At 37.8% G+C, this 16,480-nt stretch overlaps 1 protein-coding gene across 5 annotated transcripts in view; it reads left to right on the top strand.

The window, feature by feature from the left end:
- The first annotated feature begins 3 nt into the window (after window positions 1-3).
- The window catches only part of CEP131 (centrosomal protein 131), a 52,027-nt gene continuing 35,550 nt past the window's right edge, over window positions 4-16,480 (top strand). For all 5 annotated transcript variants that reach the window (XM_074260388.1, XM_074260389.1, XM_074260387.1 and 2 more), the window contains exons 1-5: window positions 4-396; window positions 1,705-1,906; window positions 8,565-8,659; window positions 15,220-15,331; window positions 15,725-15,852. In XM_074260388.1, coding sequence (XP_074116489.1) covers window positions 1,721-1,906; window positions 8,565-8,659; window positions 15,220-15,331; window positions 15,725-15,852 — 521 coding nt within the window. In that variant the 5' untranslated portion in view covers window positions 4-396; window positions 1,705-1,720. The remainder of the gene's footprint in view (window positions 397-1,704; window positions 1,907-8,564; window positions 8,660-15,219; window positions 15,332-15,724; window positions 15,853-16,480) is intronic.

Raw genomic sequence — 16,480 nt, 5'->3', positions numbered from 1 at the left:
GTTGCTAGCTGCCAGCGCTACTCTCTTCTTCCTCCCACCTCCTCCGCTAGCCTGTCGCCCCCGTTACCCCTCGCCCGCCCCGCTTCATTGTTCCCGGGGGGGGCTCCTCGGCGGGGAGCGGCGTCTCGGGACGGGCGCGAGGGGGCCCCGCTGCGGGAAGGCCGGACCCCACGCCGGCTGGACTCGACCTCCCTTCGAGGGCTCCCCCCGGGCCCGGCCTGGGGCTGTGGAGCCTGACCGCGGGCGGGCTCCTCTGGGGACTAGGGAAACAGGAGGGACGTGGGGGGCCGTTCCGGGCCGGTCACCCTCCTCCGATACACACCCCTCCCCGTCCGAGAAAGGGTGTTCGTTCTTCTCCCCGGTCCCGGGCTCCTGCAGCGCTCCGGAGCTGAGCAGGTAAGGGCTACTCGGGGTCCAGAGATTCTGGGGAGCGGGCGGGGAAAGGGAAACGCCGAGCCCCCAGTCTTCCAAGGGGGGGCGTGATGTGCATTCCTGACAACGCTCCCCCCTCTTTCGGGAGGGAATTTTTTTAAAATAAAAGGATGTGAAACAGCCACAGGTTGGGCAGACTAAAGATCTTGGGGTGGGGAGGAGATGGCGAATGGCCCGAAAAGAAAGAAAAATCAACAGAAGACCCTCGTCTTTGGTCTCGGCAGGTAGGCCTGAGGATGGGCAGGTGACGGACCAATGGTTAATTTCATTCATGCTCTCTTGTGTGGTCACAGCTCTCCTCCCTCTTAGTGAAAGGTTTCCAGACTTATTTTCCTAGGGCGCGTTAGAATGCGATAACCTGTGTAAAGCGCTTTGCAAACCTTAATGTCTACACCACATAAATGTTAGTACTAGAATTACAATTTTTAGCACAAGACCTTCCATATAGCAGGCACTGAAACACATGCTTCTTGATTTGGACTTCTTATTGTGTGTATAATATGCCTCCACACCCAGCAGAGGCATCAAGGGAAAAAAAGAAACCAACAGTGGGCAAAAGTCTTATTCCTAAGGTTTTCGAAAGATTTTAAGCTTTTTGAAAACCAATTTTTAGTGTTTTTTGTTTTTGATTTCTTCTCTTTCTCTTCCCCTCCTCCCCGCTCCATCACCTGTTGAGCTTCAATATGATCTCTGGCTTCCCTGTGGTATAAAGAAGCTGGTATGGTGGTTTCCATAGTGAGGATTGTGTTTATGCTACCATCCAAGAGCCTGGCAATTCACAAATGTCTTTGAGAAAATTGTAGAGGAAATCTTAATCTGGATCTGATGATGCTTGTATCCATGTTAAATTTCACTGCCCACCAGGGGACAACTGGAAGACTATGCTTTGTCTGATGATAGCAGTATTTTCTGATATCTTGAAAGGGGAAGCTAAGACTTAGGCAAATGCAAATAGAATTGTTGCGTCATGAAAGTCCTATCCATATCTAATTTTTAATCTAATTTTTAATTTATAATCCATATCTAAGTTTAAGGATTAAAGGATTTAGTCCTTTAATAAGTGCTAAACACTTAAGCACTTATTGAATCGAAAAAAAGGACACTAAATGCATAACCACTGTAGAAGTTTGTATCTCTAGAATAGACATTAGTGGTGCTGGACTCCAGATGATAGCATTTTCATGAGCAATAACTACTTTTGGTGGAAGAACAGAGAGGAAGAAGGTTTGATCTTTTTTCCATGGTGATTCCTTATACGTTTTCTTGCTTTAGGTCTGCTTTAACCACAATGAAAAGTTCCCGGGCCTCCAGTAGCCCTGCCTGCTATCCAGAAGACAACTTAGAAGGAATGGAACTGAGTCTAACAGGTCTTCCCCTGCTTGTTTCCAGACGGCCTAATAGTGCATCCCCTGCAAAGCCCATTGCCCGTTCTATCTCTGTTATCACTGAAAACAAACCTAGAAGGAATGCCCTGGTGAGTGTTCAAAGCTATAGAATGTCTTACAGGAAATCCTTCTTTCACTCCCTTCAACATTAAGCTAGATGGAGAAGTTTTTCCAAAATTAGACTTATGTTGACAATCATTTGGTAATTTGAAATTTGGATGGTTGGGGGAATAAAGGTAACTTTCAGATTAGATGATATGGGAACATCGCTTCCCCAGCATTATCATTTTTATTCCCTTGTGGCAAATAAATTCATCCTATGTTAATGCATATCACTGCACACAAAACAGTTTGCAAATGTTGTAAATTTATTGAGATTTACCTCAAACCTTGTATTGTCTATTATCTCATTTTCTTTTAGGGTCACAGACAGTGCTGAATCATCTATTCTCCCTTATTTTGTTTTCCTCACCAAGGGTAGATATTTACAGAATGGTTATCCAGGCTTAGGTGTACAGTCAATGGTCACTTAACAGGCTGTACAAAACTTAGCTGCCTTATGTTAGGATTGAGCTTTTGAACTTGGTGTTATTAATAGCATCCTCTGAATAATTGAGCGAATCCTCCTGGATTTGTAAATTGTAAGGAGTTTTAAATTTCTTTGGGTTCTAACTTTGACTGTTACCTTACTGCTCCAAGTCCTTCAGTCACTCTCCTTTACTACTAAATGAAATTCATGCTTCTAATACATTTTCTAACCAGTCTATACTACTCTCCCCCTAAAACATCCTAAGTTTTTCTTCTCTTGCTCATTCTATCCCCAGTATCTGAACAATCCCTACTCTCTCTCCAAATTGTGCATATCTATCAAGGTTTAGGTTAAATGCCACCTCTTTCATAAAGTCTTCCCTGATTCTATTAGCCAGAAGAGTCTTCCTCTTCCTATGAATTATCATAGCACTTCAAGAATATATCTTAGGTACTTATATTGTTTTATGTTATTATTATTAAAGTTATTAACTATGTTATAGTTATTGTAAACTCAAATGGTAAGGACCACATCTTATCATTTGCTTTTCTTCTTCATTTGCACTCCCACCCCTAATGCGGCTTTTGTTCTTCAATTGCTCTTAAAGATTTATGAGTATTAATTGGCTAGAGCCTAATGTGAACTATATTTTCTGTACTCAAACTTGAGTTTGAGTTTCTGTACTCAGAATTCTGCATTCAACGTGTCTCCAAGTCTTGATGACCTCAGATGTTATCTGGGAGAACTTGAGATACATTGGTTGTCACAATTAAACTAAAAATTATATATGGTCAGTGACATTGGAAAGTGGCAGTTATCTTAATAATAATTATTTTATAATCTGCTCAGCTTGGTTACTAATATTTTGAGAACCCCCTTAACTGAAAGGACAGCTGCAATGCTTGAAAGAAAACTCTTAACACATAAACCAAAAGGAAGGCTTTAATTACATTTATTACAAAAGTTCCTTTTAATATTAATAATAACAACAATAGTTAGCAATTACGTAGCATTTTAAGGTTTGCCATGGGCTTTAAATATGTTATCTCATTTGGTCCTTAGAACTCTTCTGTGAAGTGTAGTTACTGTTACATTATCTTCATTTACATATAAGGAAACTGAACCTAAGAGATAGTAAGTAATTTGCCCTAGATCACACCATTAGTATCTGAGGCAAAATCCAAATTCTAATTTTCCTGACTCCAAGCCCAGCATTATCCACTGTTTAGGAAGGGAGTCTTCTTTTAAAAAGGGGTGGAGGGCTACACTTGACTTTATAAGTATACAATAACAACAGCAGGGGGAAAAAAGTAATCTTGTTTAACTGGACTGTAGAATTACATGTGAACAGTAATGATAGGGGTTAAGCTGAGCCAAATTGTTGGAAACATTGAGGTGTCAGGCTAAAAGTTTATACTATTTTAGTGGAGAACCACTGAATGGTTTTAGGTGAAGGAGTGATGTGATCATAGCTATATACATTAGGATGATTATTCTAGCAGTGATAGGGAGGATGACTTGGAGAGGGGATGTAGATTGGAGATAGAAAGGACTGTTAGGAAGCTTTAAAATGGTCTGGTTAGGAAGAGATAGGGACCTAAAGTAGAGTGATGGTGAAAAGAGTGGATGGATATGAGAGAGATTTTGGAGGTAGAAATGACAGGATTTGGCACCTGATTAGCTGTGTAGAGTTAAGGAGATAGAAGATTCAAATAGGATTATAAGATTATAGGTCTGGGAGACTAAGAGGCTGTTAGTAGCATTTAATGAAATAGAAATGTTAGGAGGAGGGGCAGGTTTGGGGACATGCTTATATTTTCAGTTTTAAGTGCACTAAATTTGAGGGACAACTATATGCCACATAGTCTTGACAACATCAATTGCATATAGGCATCAAGATGGAAATGTCTAACAAGTATTTGGAAACATGGACCTAGATTTTTGGGAGTAACTAGAGGTGGAGATATAAATTTGATTGTATCTCCTAAGAGATAATTATGGGAATAGATGAAGTGATCCAAGGTAAAAAAATGGAGACAGAAGGGCCTAGCGTGGAACTTTGTTGGTTTATTATCTTTTAATGGATCTGTGTTCTCATCAGTGTGAATATGCCCTCTTCTATCATGCACCATTCAAACTGCATTCTCTTTGATTCCTGTCTGCTGTGCCATTTTATAAAATATATTTAGAGGATTTATGCATCCTGCTAAAAGTCTTCCTTAATCACATTTAGTGGGTATTAGTGCAACACTATAGCTTTCTATCTGGCTATCCCTGCCTTGCTCCTGCTATATTCCTGGATTGTCTTTTCTGACTCTACTTGAGATAATGATATAGAGTTTTGACTCTAACCTCAGGAATTCTGGGTTCAACTATTGCCTCAGCTACCCATTGTATTGGTTGACAAGGAAAAACAGTTTCTGACATTGTAATGGAGAAGATGATCTGCAACTAACTGTGCATTCAAGAGATATACCATACAAATGGAAAGCATACTCAAAGGAAAGGCCTCATAATGGTAAGGTACTCAACTCCTTAGAACCTTGGTCATATAAAATGGAGTTGATGCTTACATAAGGTTGTTAAAGAAAATGCTTGCCAAATTCTAAAGTACTACTTATAATTCTGAGATATTGTTATCATTATTCCACTTCTGTCATGTAAGCTATCATTGGTATTATGCTACACCCTATTAAAATCTGATATATATCTTTCTATTGCCCTTAGGGCCACCTGTGGTCTTGATTATATAAGATTCCTTTTTAGTTACAGTTACAAAGATACTTTTGTTCAGTAGTGTCCCAAGTTTCAATATCAGGCAAAGCTAAGCAATTCTTTCTAAGCAAAATAAGATTTCTAAGCAATCAGTGACACAGAGGAAATATTTTGCGAAGTTCAAATGGAAGAGGAGTTGTGACATTCTCCAAAAACTCTTGTTTGTATATAATAATACTCTAGATGTACTAAAACTTGGATCATTGCACAGCTTTCTCTGTAATCTAAAAGCCACTGCTATTGAAAATAGGTTAACCTTTCAATCCACATAGGAAAAACTAAGTGGATAAAGAATTGATGTTGTCAAGACTATGTGGCATATAGTTGGATAGATTGCCCATCATTCAGTTAGTCCCGTTGAGTCAGTACATTTGACTTGCACAAGTATAGTTGGATCCAGAATTTATTAGGAGAGAAGACTAGATTGCACTTGGAAAATTTCCTGAATATGTAAATTGTTTTCCCACTGCTTGAAAAGCCCTTTAAAAAGACCCCAGTAGTTTCTTGGCCTCAAATCATATAATCCTTCAATCTCTTGGAATCATGATAATAATCATTTTAGAGTCCATTAGGAAAAAATAGTTAGTTTGGAATCAGAAGTTTTAATTAAGTTTATGATCTGGCATTTAATCAGGTTTAATTTGAAAAAAATATTTTATCTGAGCTTTAGTTTACTATTCTTTAAAAAAATGATTAATCACTGGAATTTAGTTGCTGGAGATACAAAAGCAAAAATCAAATAACCCCTGCCCTTTCATCTAATGGTATCTGCAAAATATAGCTACAAGAATCTTTTGTGGGGAAGGGAATGGGCACTGGAAAAACTAGGAAAGATCATTTATAGAAGATGATTAATTTTTTTAACTTAATAGTAGTATTTAATTTTTTCCAATTACATGTAAAGATAGTTTTCCATCTTCATTTTTTTATGAGTTCCAAATTTTTTTCCCTCCTTTCTTTCCCTTTCACCCATCTCTCCCCAAAAGCAAGTAATCTGATATGAGTTATACATGTACAATCATGTTAAACATTTTTCCACATTAGTCATGTCTGAAAGAAAAATTAGAACAAAAGGGAAAACCACAAGAAAACGAAAATCAAGAAAACAACAATAAAAAAGTGAAAATAGTATGCTTCATTATGTATTCAGACTTCATAGTTCTTTCTCTGGATGTGGATAGCATTTTCCATGAGTCTTTTGGAATTACATTGGATCATTGTATTGCTGAGAAAAGAGTCTGTCACAGTTGATCATCACACAATGTTGCTGTTATAGTGTATAATGTTCATTTCACTTAGCATCAGTTCATGTAAATCTTTCCAGGTTTTTCTGAAACCAATCCTGCTCATCATTTGTCATTACATTCACATACCACAATTTCTGCCATTCCCCAATTGATGAGCATCCCCTCAATTTCTTTTGTTACCATAAGAAGAGCTACTATAAAAATTTTTGAGTTTTTTTCTTTTTTATGATCCCTTTGGGATGCAGACCTTGCAATGCTATTGCTGGATTGAATAATATGCAGTTTTATAGCCTTTTAACTATAGTTCCAAATTATTCTCCAGAAGAGTTGGATCAAGAGGGTTAATTTTTTTAATGAAACTAGGCATTTCAAGAGATGAAGGGGAGAAGGCAGGACATTGTAGCCATGGATGATAGTGCAAAGGCATAGAGACTAGACAAGAACAGCAAGAAGATTCTTTGACTGTGCAGTGGGAGAGGGCAGTGTATCTGAAAAAGCATCTTGGAGTCAGGTTGTGAAGAGCTTACAAAGTCCTCCAAAAGGAGTTTATATTTGTCCTTATTAAATCCCTTATAATCAGTCTTTGATTTTTTTGCCTTATTTCTCCTGGATCTTGTATGTCAAATATTCTATTAAGTTCTGGTCCTTTTTCGAGGACTTTGGTTAAGAAATAGAGGAGAAATAGCAGGATAGCATGAAGGGATTAGTAGTCTATAGTGAGGTTTTGAGGATAGAAGGAACTTTGTTGTGTTTATAGATGATAGCAGTGAAGAATCTTGTAAATGGTTGGGGGTGGGAGAATTGAGTAAAGTAGAACAGAGCTCATGGTGGAGCAGTCTTCAGGAGAAAATAGAAAGGGATAAGATCAAAGGTACAAGGACAGGGAATGTTCTTTGTAAGGATAGAGGTCGCCTTTTAATTTGAGATTGAAATAAAGAAAGGGGATCATTGAGGATTATATTGATATGAGGAGAGATGGTGGCGTTCAAGGTAAATAGCTTTGATTTTTCTTGGTAAAATTCTCAACCGAGAGGGCGGGTAATATTTGTAAAAATCAATAAGGCATTATAAGTTGTTATCTTATTCCATCCATTTCTATCACTCCAACCATTATATATACATATATATATATATATATATATATATATATATATATATATATATATATATATATATATATATATGCTAATGTCTCCCAATATTTACATCTAGTTTTGACCTGTTAACTTTGCAAGTTTCATTTCCTTAGTTAAATTTCTCTAACTACCTGTTGGACATTTCTAAGTCAGTGTATTTGAAACAGAATCTTTGCCCCTCCTCCCCAACTTTTCAAAAGGCTTTTCTTTTCAGATTCTCTGTTAGTAATACCGCTATAGGACTAATTACCTAGACTTGAAAATTTAGAGTCATCTTTGACTCATGTCCCTCCTTCATATCCTTTATCCCCAAACTATCAAATGCTACTTTTTTTCCCATAAAAATTATCTCTAATATTCTTCCTCTCTTCTCAAGTCATGCTGGTACCACTTTAATTTAGAATTTAATTCCTCATTATTGCCCTAGTTTACAGGCTGACTTCCCCTCCATTCACCACTTCAGTTTTTCCCTCATCTAATTCATCCTGTGTAATTGTGTATCCTGACTGACTAATCTTTCTTGGGCATTATTATCATCATATCTTGTATACCTGTTGCTTTAAATCTAAACTCTTCTGACTTTTAGTCCTTCTACCTTACCTAACATTATTTCCTATTCTTTTTTAATACGTATCTTTTGTTCTAGTCCCTGGATCCCTGTTCTACAAACATTTCATATTTATACTTTCTGATTTGTTATTCCCTAAATCTGGTGCATTATTCCTCTCTTCCTTCTAAAAATCCTACCTATTCCTTAAGGCCTACTTCAAGTTCTTCTTGAAGCTTTTCACAAAATGGTTCTAACCCACATTGACCTCTCCCATTCTGCGAAATTCTTTAATATTTATAAATCATACAACATGATTTAGTACTTCATTATATTTGTATGTATCATGTGTTGTTTGCTACTTTTTTCACGTGTGTTTCCCAGTTAGAGTATAAGCGCCTTCCAGTCAACAATATATAGTCGTATATATCTATTGTAATTCAGATACTTTATAGATTCTCAAAAATTATTTGTTGCTTGCTTGATTTTTTTTTTTTTTTTTTTTTTTTTCAGGAAAGTACAGGACTTGGGAATTCCAGAGCTATCAATAACCTTCGAAGATCCAGCAGTACAACCCATGTCAATCAGCAGTTGAATGGTACCCTCAGGTAATCCTCTTAGCTTTTGCCCCCAGTTCAGCCCTACTTTTCTTAGACTAGGCTTTTCAATCTTTCCAAGGAATTCCCTCAAACATCAGAAAGGAAGGAGCACTTGCTTCAGTGGTATGACCACCATTTTGTGGATGAGGAAATACTGTCTTTTCAGACTAATGGCTCAGCTTTTGTACCCTCTGTGAGAGAAAGGCAACAGGGCTGAAAGGTGACTTGTGTTCCTTCTGGAACAGATGTTGGGGGACTAGGGCATTTTTTTCTTCTTCCTTGCTATTTTATGTTTTTCATAGGAAAAAAAATAATGAAAGAGGATGAGGGTGGGAAAAGAAAGCAGTGGAAGAATGTGATAGACAACAGTTCTTCTTTGAAAGTCTCCCCTTCTCTTCCAGGAATGGACGTAGGCAATTGTTGGCTTATGGGGAAAAAAAGAAATAGTGATCATAATCGGTGATGTTTATGTGTTTTGAGTTGTTCTGGACTCTATTCTTTACTGTGTTGGGTTCCTCTTCATAAGCTTCCCTTACCTGTACTGACCTTTAGTCCTCTGACTTTCTCGCTTTATGTGTTGGCAGTTCTGCTATGGAAAAAGGATTCCAGAAGGCTGTAATAGTCCCTCTCTTTTCATATTCTAATCTCTGAGAGAATTGGGAAAGGAAGCCAGTTAAAATTCTTCTAACCTTTTTTTGGTTAGGAAAAGCTGCCTATTCATCTAAATGAACTGGAGATTGACTGTTGAACCCTTCTTGTGTTCTTTTCCTAATGCTTCTCTTCAGTTTGGAAAGGGATCTTTCTTCTTCCTGTCACCCCTTTTCAGGAATGCATTGTTTATAAAAGCCAAGGGAATTCTTTTGTGGGAGGACTGCTAGAATCTTTAGAGAATTAAATTCTGGGCTAGGGGCCAAGGATTGGAGTTTTCCTCTAGGGAGAGAGGGAATAGGCTGCCTTTTGCCCCAGAACAAGGCAGGGACATCTGGGATAGTTGTTCAAGAGATTTCAGACTCTTGGAAAAATAATTCTTTGGAGCTATGTTTATAGCAGCATCAAGCAATTAGGTCAGGTTTGGTGGAGCCCTAGGCCTGGACAGAGCTTTTTGGACTCCAACAGTTTTACTTATTTGAGTTGTAGAATCATTGAGAGAGTTGCAGAATGATAAAATCCTAAAATCTTTGACAGTCTAGAAAGGAGACATGGAAAATGAATAGAGTAGAGGGACTTAACCTCTTAGTCAATATTCCTAACTAAATAACTGTAAATGTTATCGAGGATAAGCTTGAGTTTTATTAAGTTCATATGGCCTTGGATTACTTAACTCTTCTGGGCCTCAGTTTTGTTGAATTTAAAATGGGTGACAGTACTTATATTACCTCTCTTATAGGAATAATAAGAAAAAGAATTCTGGGTTTATACCTCAGATCTTTCTTACTTGTTTTCTAGCTGTTGTGTTGCTTTATATTCTTTATGCAAAAATTTTTTTCTTGTATTAATAATGAGAAGGGACTGAAGAAATAGAAATCTGTAGCAAAATTGGCAGAACTATTTCATTTTGTTTTTCAGATGCCTGAGGCATCTCTTTTCTTCTTTTCCATAAATGTTGCCTTTTAAGAATTTGATTCAAACATGACTATTGCCTTTACCCCTATTAACTTCCTTGGCATGAAGTCATATAGGTGCTCTTATCTCATTTGAATAGCTGAATTATATAATGTATCCTAAACCTCTCTCCTGCTCAATGTCAAATTCCAGAATTGTGGTACATAGGGTAAATTCCAAATGTGTTCTTGAAGATCTTCTTCTTGTTTCTGACCTTACTTAACTTGTTTCCTCTCCCTGGCACAACTCCTTTGTATTTGTAGTTTTAGAGATGTCACTTTGAGATCATTGCCAGAAATCCGTCAATGGATTCCCTTGACTGTGTACCTCTAAAAAATAAATTTGAACCATCTGCTTGATAAGCAAAATGTGATCTTGTTTGTGCTATGAAACAGGCTTGTTATAACAATCAGATGAGCTAATATGTGGAAATGTTTGTTAACCTAAAGTTCTTTACTATTACTGAAGCCTCTTGGAAGTAGGTCTCTACTCACCAGGAGCCCATCTTTATGCTATCTAGGAAACATTTGGCCAAATGTTTTTTTGTGATTTTTGTTCTGGGTGGTGAGGCAGGTTGCTAGAATATTTCCCCACCTGTTTACACTCTAAATATCTATGTTACAAGCCTGTAGCAAACAATTTTCTGGTCTCTAAATGTGAGAGCTCAAGAAACTATCCAATCTATGTTTACTTTTAGAATGGTGCTTCTTTTGTGGCTGGGATATAAGAAGACTTTATCAGAAATGTTAGTAATTAGAGGCCAAGAAATGATCTGCATCCCATAAGACTCCTGAAACCTTACTTCCCAATTCTGTTGACTAATTCTGCTTTCCAAAGTAAAAGGAGAAATCCCAGCCTAAGACTAATGACAGACAGTTCACTTGATAGATAGTTCTCATATATGCTTAAAGTGTTTGTCATTCCATTTTCTCTCAATAGGTCTTTATTAATAGGTGAGAGAAGGTTAAGAGAGCATATTCTCATAGTAATTCATGCTTTTGGAACCCAACATTTTTACTTTTCTGGATTGAAGAATCATTGAGAGAGGTGCAGAATGATAAAATCCTAGAATCTTATAGTCTAGAAAGGAGACATAGAAGGTGATTAGAGCAGAGAGATTTAACCTCTTAGTATTCCTAATTAAATAACTAATATTGTAGAACTTGACTGAATGAACAGGGACCTGAGGTTCTTAGGATGTATACATATATTATGTGTACATGTGCACATATATACTTTCCAAGGATATCCACATTGATTTTATATATATTTACATATATATACATATATATATGCATAGACACATATGTAAACATATCGTTTGTGTGTATATTTTTTAAATGGTAAAATCTCTTCAGATTTTAAAAATTCTGAACTTAACAAACACCAAAGAAAATGACCATTTTCTATAGAAAGAAACTGAATGGCCTAAAGTAGGCTTATTTTTCCTTTTAAGTATGTCATAACTTCAATATGTAACTTTTTTTGGTTTTAATATTTTATTTTCCAAATACATGCAAAGATATTTTCAACAATTACCTCTACAAAACCTTGTGTTTCAAAATTTTCTCTCTCTCTTCCCCCTTCTGCCCTGGAACCTAAGATAGTAAGCCATCTGTTATAGGTTAAACGTGTACAATTCTCCTAAACATTTTTCCATTATTTGTCATGTTACTCAAGAAAAATCAGAACAAAAGTGGGGGGGGGGGGAACATGAGAGGAAAAAAACCAAACAAATAAAAACAGCAACAACAAAAGGTGAAACTACTATGCTTTGATCCAGATTCAGTCTCCATAGTTCTCTCTCTGGATGTGGATGGCACTTTCCATCACAAATCTATTGGAATTGCCTTGAATCACCTCATTGTCTATTACAGAAAATATAATTTTTTAAATTAAATTTTATTTTTTTAATGATTGGGAATCTTGAGTTCTTTCTATATCACCCCCTTTCACCTCCCCATTGAAAATAAAGAAAAAAATCTTGTCAATCCCTCTTGGAGATCTACCTCAATAATTAGAGTTTTGCTTAGTACTGAACACCATGGATTTGCCCCTAGTTAGAGGTTCAGTAAACTACTGTAAGACTCAGCCACTATTTGGTAGCTGGAAAGCTCTGCAAGTGCCGAGTGACAGAACTGCAGGCTTTCTTTTGGTCTGGTATTCCTACCTTAGTTATTCTGCTGCAGTTCTCAGATTAGGATATGAACTAGAAGACCCTCTCTGCTCCTTGGGTTATATAATCCTACTGCTTTCTTCTATACTTGTTCCTCAATCAGTATATAACCTAAGCCCTTCAATCTCCCCTTCCCCTTGATCACCACTTCTAGGATACAGGTTTCCTTCTTAGTCCCACATTGGATCTATGACCTTGCACAGGATAGAGATATGGGGGTGGTGTGTGGTAGAGAGAGGGAGAGAGGAGAAGAGAGAGAGATACCAGTTGATATCTTGGTATCTGTTTCTCCTCCCTGCACAAGTCTGGTAAAAAACTCAAGGCAAGTTTCTTTTTTTCCCCTCTTTCCTTATTTTTATATTGAGTGAAATGTATTTCTGCATCCAACTGTGGGTATATGTATGTGTTTTTTTCCTTTGTCCAGGTAAAGTGGAAGTGAAATTCAAGTGTTGCCTGCTCTCCCACCCCACTTTTTTATTTATAGTTTTCTTCTTTCATAATTTGATTATGTGAAATAATTCCCTCCACCCTTCCTTTCCTTATCCTTCCCCTACCCCCTTCTTGTATTCTTATTTCCCCCATCTTTTTCCCTCCTTTTTTTTTTTTTAAATCATCAAAATATAACAAAAGCCTGCTTTTGCCCTCTGTCCTTATTAGACTTCTCCTGTGACTCCAGATAATAGTGTTCATAGGGTACAAAGTTTTACACAGCTCTAGTTTTTTCATTGAAAGTGCTTGGAAGTCCTTTATTTCATTCCCTCCCCCATAATGCTATACAGTGGTATTTCAGTACTTATTTGCTTCAGAACTTGTCGAATTAGATGCTTGATTCATTTCAAAGAAGAAAAAGTGCTTCAGCAATTGACGCCTGTTTGGCACTCGCCATTGTTGCATTTGGATGTTGTCTTGGTTGAGCAGTAGTAAGGCCAGGACTGCTACTATTGCCCTGGGCTGGGGGGCAACTCCTCTCCAGCAGAACTCTGAAGTTGGAATGCGTGTTGCTGAGGCTACGTGTGTTGGAGGGCAGGTCACAGGGCAGTTTCTACAAGGTGATGTGGCTGCAGCATATGGTTTCCTGCCTTCCCAAATAGTAGTACTAGAAGTGGTACAGAGCAGCTTTCATGTTAGCAGGAGGAGAAGCTGAGCAGCAGAAACAGGAGCAGCAGTGGTGATTCAGTCTTCATTCTTGGGAGAAATTTCTGAACTGTGCTTGTGTCCCCTTGGATCTTGTTGCTGCTTTCTTGGAAGTGGTGAGAATTGTGTTATTTTTATATTATAGGGAGAGGTCAGGCTGGTGAATGCAGACTTTTAGTGTTCTCATAATGATATGATCCAGAGAGTAGTCTGATCACTGCCTTCCTGATCTGAGCTCTCCAAGTTCTTGATCTGGATTGCAGTCTGAGCAACTATAGACTGCTGCTGGACTCAGTCACTGTGTAGTAGCTGGAAACTTCTACAGTTTTTCTGTGGGAATACATGGGAGCTGTTGGAATACACGGGAGCCACCTGACAGTGGCTGCTGGAGATCCAACCCAGACCTGCAGAAAGGATCTCCTCTTGTGAGAAGATGTTACAAAGACACTGAGAGGCATTTGCTGTTCTCTGACCTTTCTCCTCTTCCCCTGCCTCTAATTTAACTCATTCCCATTCCACAACATCTGTGTCAGCAAAGGCTGCCCTGTAACTTTTTCAGATGTTATGATCCCTAGCTGTGGAGGCTCTCGGAGAATTAACCTGCCCCTTCACATTTTTCCTTTGGTCTAGGATTATTGGCCTTGGTTATTCTGTTGTAGGCTTCAGACAGGACTATGAGCTAGAATTAAGACCTCTCTGCTTCTTTGGTTAGCTATTAATTTCTTCTATACTTGTTCTTGAAACCTATAGCTCCTATAACTTCTTTACCATTCCTAGGCACAGGTCCCCTTCTCAATCCCACATTGGATTTGTGAACCTTGCATGGGAATGGGGTTGGAGGAGAAGGGGAATAGACATACATACATACACACGTTGACATTAGTTTCTGCTCTCTGAACAAGGGCAGCTTCTTTGAATGGTTCTGGGACTCTTCTTCTTGTGAAGGCAGGCCTCCTTTAGCTGGGAGATTCTATGCAGTATGTTCCTAGATAGACCCGATTTCTAGCATCTTTCATACCTTCATACCTCATTATCTTTCTATGCCTGCATGGCCTAGAAAAAGAACTCACTGTGATTTAATTAATTAATTTTTAAAATTATCTCAGTTAGAATTGAATGTTGGTACAGTTTTGTTTTGTTTTGTTTTTGTGGGAGGAATATTGTAGTACTTTTGCTGTGACTGCCATCTTTCTCTCTCCAACATGTAACTTTCAAAGAAATTGTGCTTGTTTATTCTCTGCCAGATTAATGGGTTTTTTTTTTCTTTTTGCAATTTTTAAAAATAGCTCCAATAATTTTTTATTTATTTATTTTTCTTTTTGGGCAAGCCTATTGCTATTTTCCATGTCCTTCCCACTTCCCTCCACTCCCCCCCCCCAAAAAAATTACCCAGTTCATGCCAAAGTTTGGGTCTGATGTTGAAGTCCTCATTCAAGAATAAGAACTACCATTAAAGCCCCAAATCATTGTTCTGTAGATATCATATTATGGCTTCTTGCTAGCTTCTAAATAAGAACTAAGAAACTAAATCCTTGGGCTTTGTGTACATAGGGCTGTATTTCTAGCTAATGATTTGACCTCAGCTTGTTAGATTTCATTTTGTGTCTGAAATCTGAGTATGTTCATTTTTTTTCCCTTCTTCCTTTTCTGAACCCAGCACTGACCAGCCCACAGATTTCCTGACCTTTGACAGCAGCACTGGAGGGAGAAAGAAGCTGGCAGGTCTGTGCAAAACTTCACCCGAGAAGAGAACCACATGGAATATTCTGGTAAGGGGATCTGTAGGAGTTTGAGTCAGAGATAAAATAGAACTGTTGATCCCTCTGGTTCTACTTTCCTCTTCCCTAAGAAGGTTTGATATTTGGGAAGGAAAGAGAAGACTGTAACTTGCTATGAAGCATTTCTACCTCTAGAAAAGGGAAAGTAAATAAACATCAGACAATTTTTATCAAGTCCTTCTCATTAGAAAGAACTTTTCAGTTTATTTGGCTACTTTTTCCACCACATGAAGGCCAATTATAGCCCTTTCCATTTTGTGGATAGGAAACCCGATACCAGAAGAAATGATATGCCTAAGTATTATACAAATAATTGAGGTAGAGTTGAGGTTAGTGATCTAAATCCTATCTTCTTACTTAGGTTGCCTCTGTGTTCCATAACAGGATGACCAACCCAGAGTGTTCACCATCTCATCCAGTGCTCGAAGCACCAATACAGTTGAGTCCTCAGTTGGTCTGAGGAAAAAAGAAGGCACGATATCCTTGGCACCTAACTTTACTGCCAACAACAGGTATGGGTAAACCATGAAATCAGATGGCTTTCTCTCACCCAAGAGAGAGCAGCTAATCAAGAATGTGTTGTGTGGTATTCAGGGAGTAGGTATTGCCACAGCATAGCATAGGTACTAAATAGGGCTCAAGAAAAATTTTCTATCGATCTTAAGTTAGCCTTTCCTGTAGGAGAATGAAGACATCTTTCTCATTCCCTATGACTCAAATCTAAGGTAGAACTTGATAGACATTACACAGGAACAAGTATGATTTTACAGACTCATGGACTTAGCTTCTCAAATAACTAAAGTTATTTATGTATTTATTATTAAGTACCTACTTTGTCCTAGATATTGTGCTAAGCATTAAGGATTTAAAGAAAAGAAAATGTAAAATTTAAAAAAAAGTAAACTCTCCAGGAGCTTACCATTAAATGGGGGAAACAACATACAAATACCCATATATGAACAAACTATATAGAGGAAAAGTTAGAAGTAACAGAGGGAAGGTACTGTAAGTAAGGGGAATCAGTAAAAACTTCTTATAACAGGTGGTATTTTAGTGTGGTGGTGATTGTCCTTAATTCTTGAAGAGTACCAAAAGTGTGTCCTGCTGTGTCTGATCAGACACAATATGATCTTGGAATGC

The sequence above is a fragment of the Sminthopsis crassicaudata genome, chromosome 4 (assembly GCF_048593235.1).
Source record: "Sminthopsis crassicaudata isolate SCR6 chromosome 4, ASM4859323v1, whole genome shotgun sequence".
Taxonomy (NCBI): Eukaryota; Metazoa; Chordata; class Mammalia; order Dasyuromorphia; family Dasyuridae; genus Sminthopsis; species Sminthopsis crassicaudata.
The sequence above is the reverse complement of the archived record's forward strand: the minus strand, read 5'-3'. Positions and strand labels throughout refer to the sequence as shown.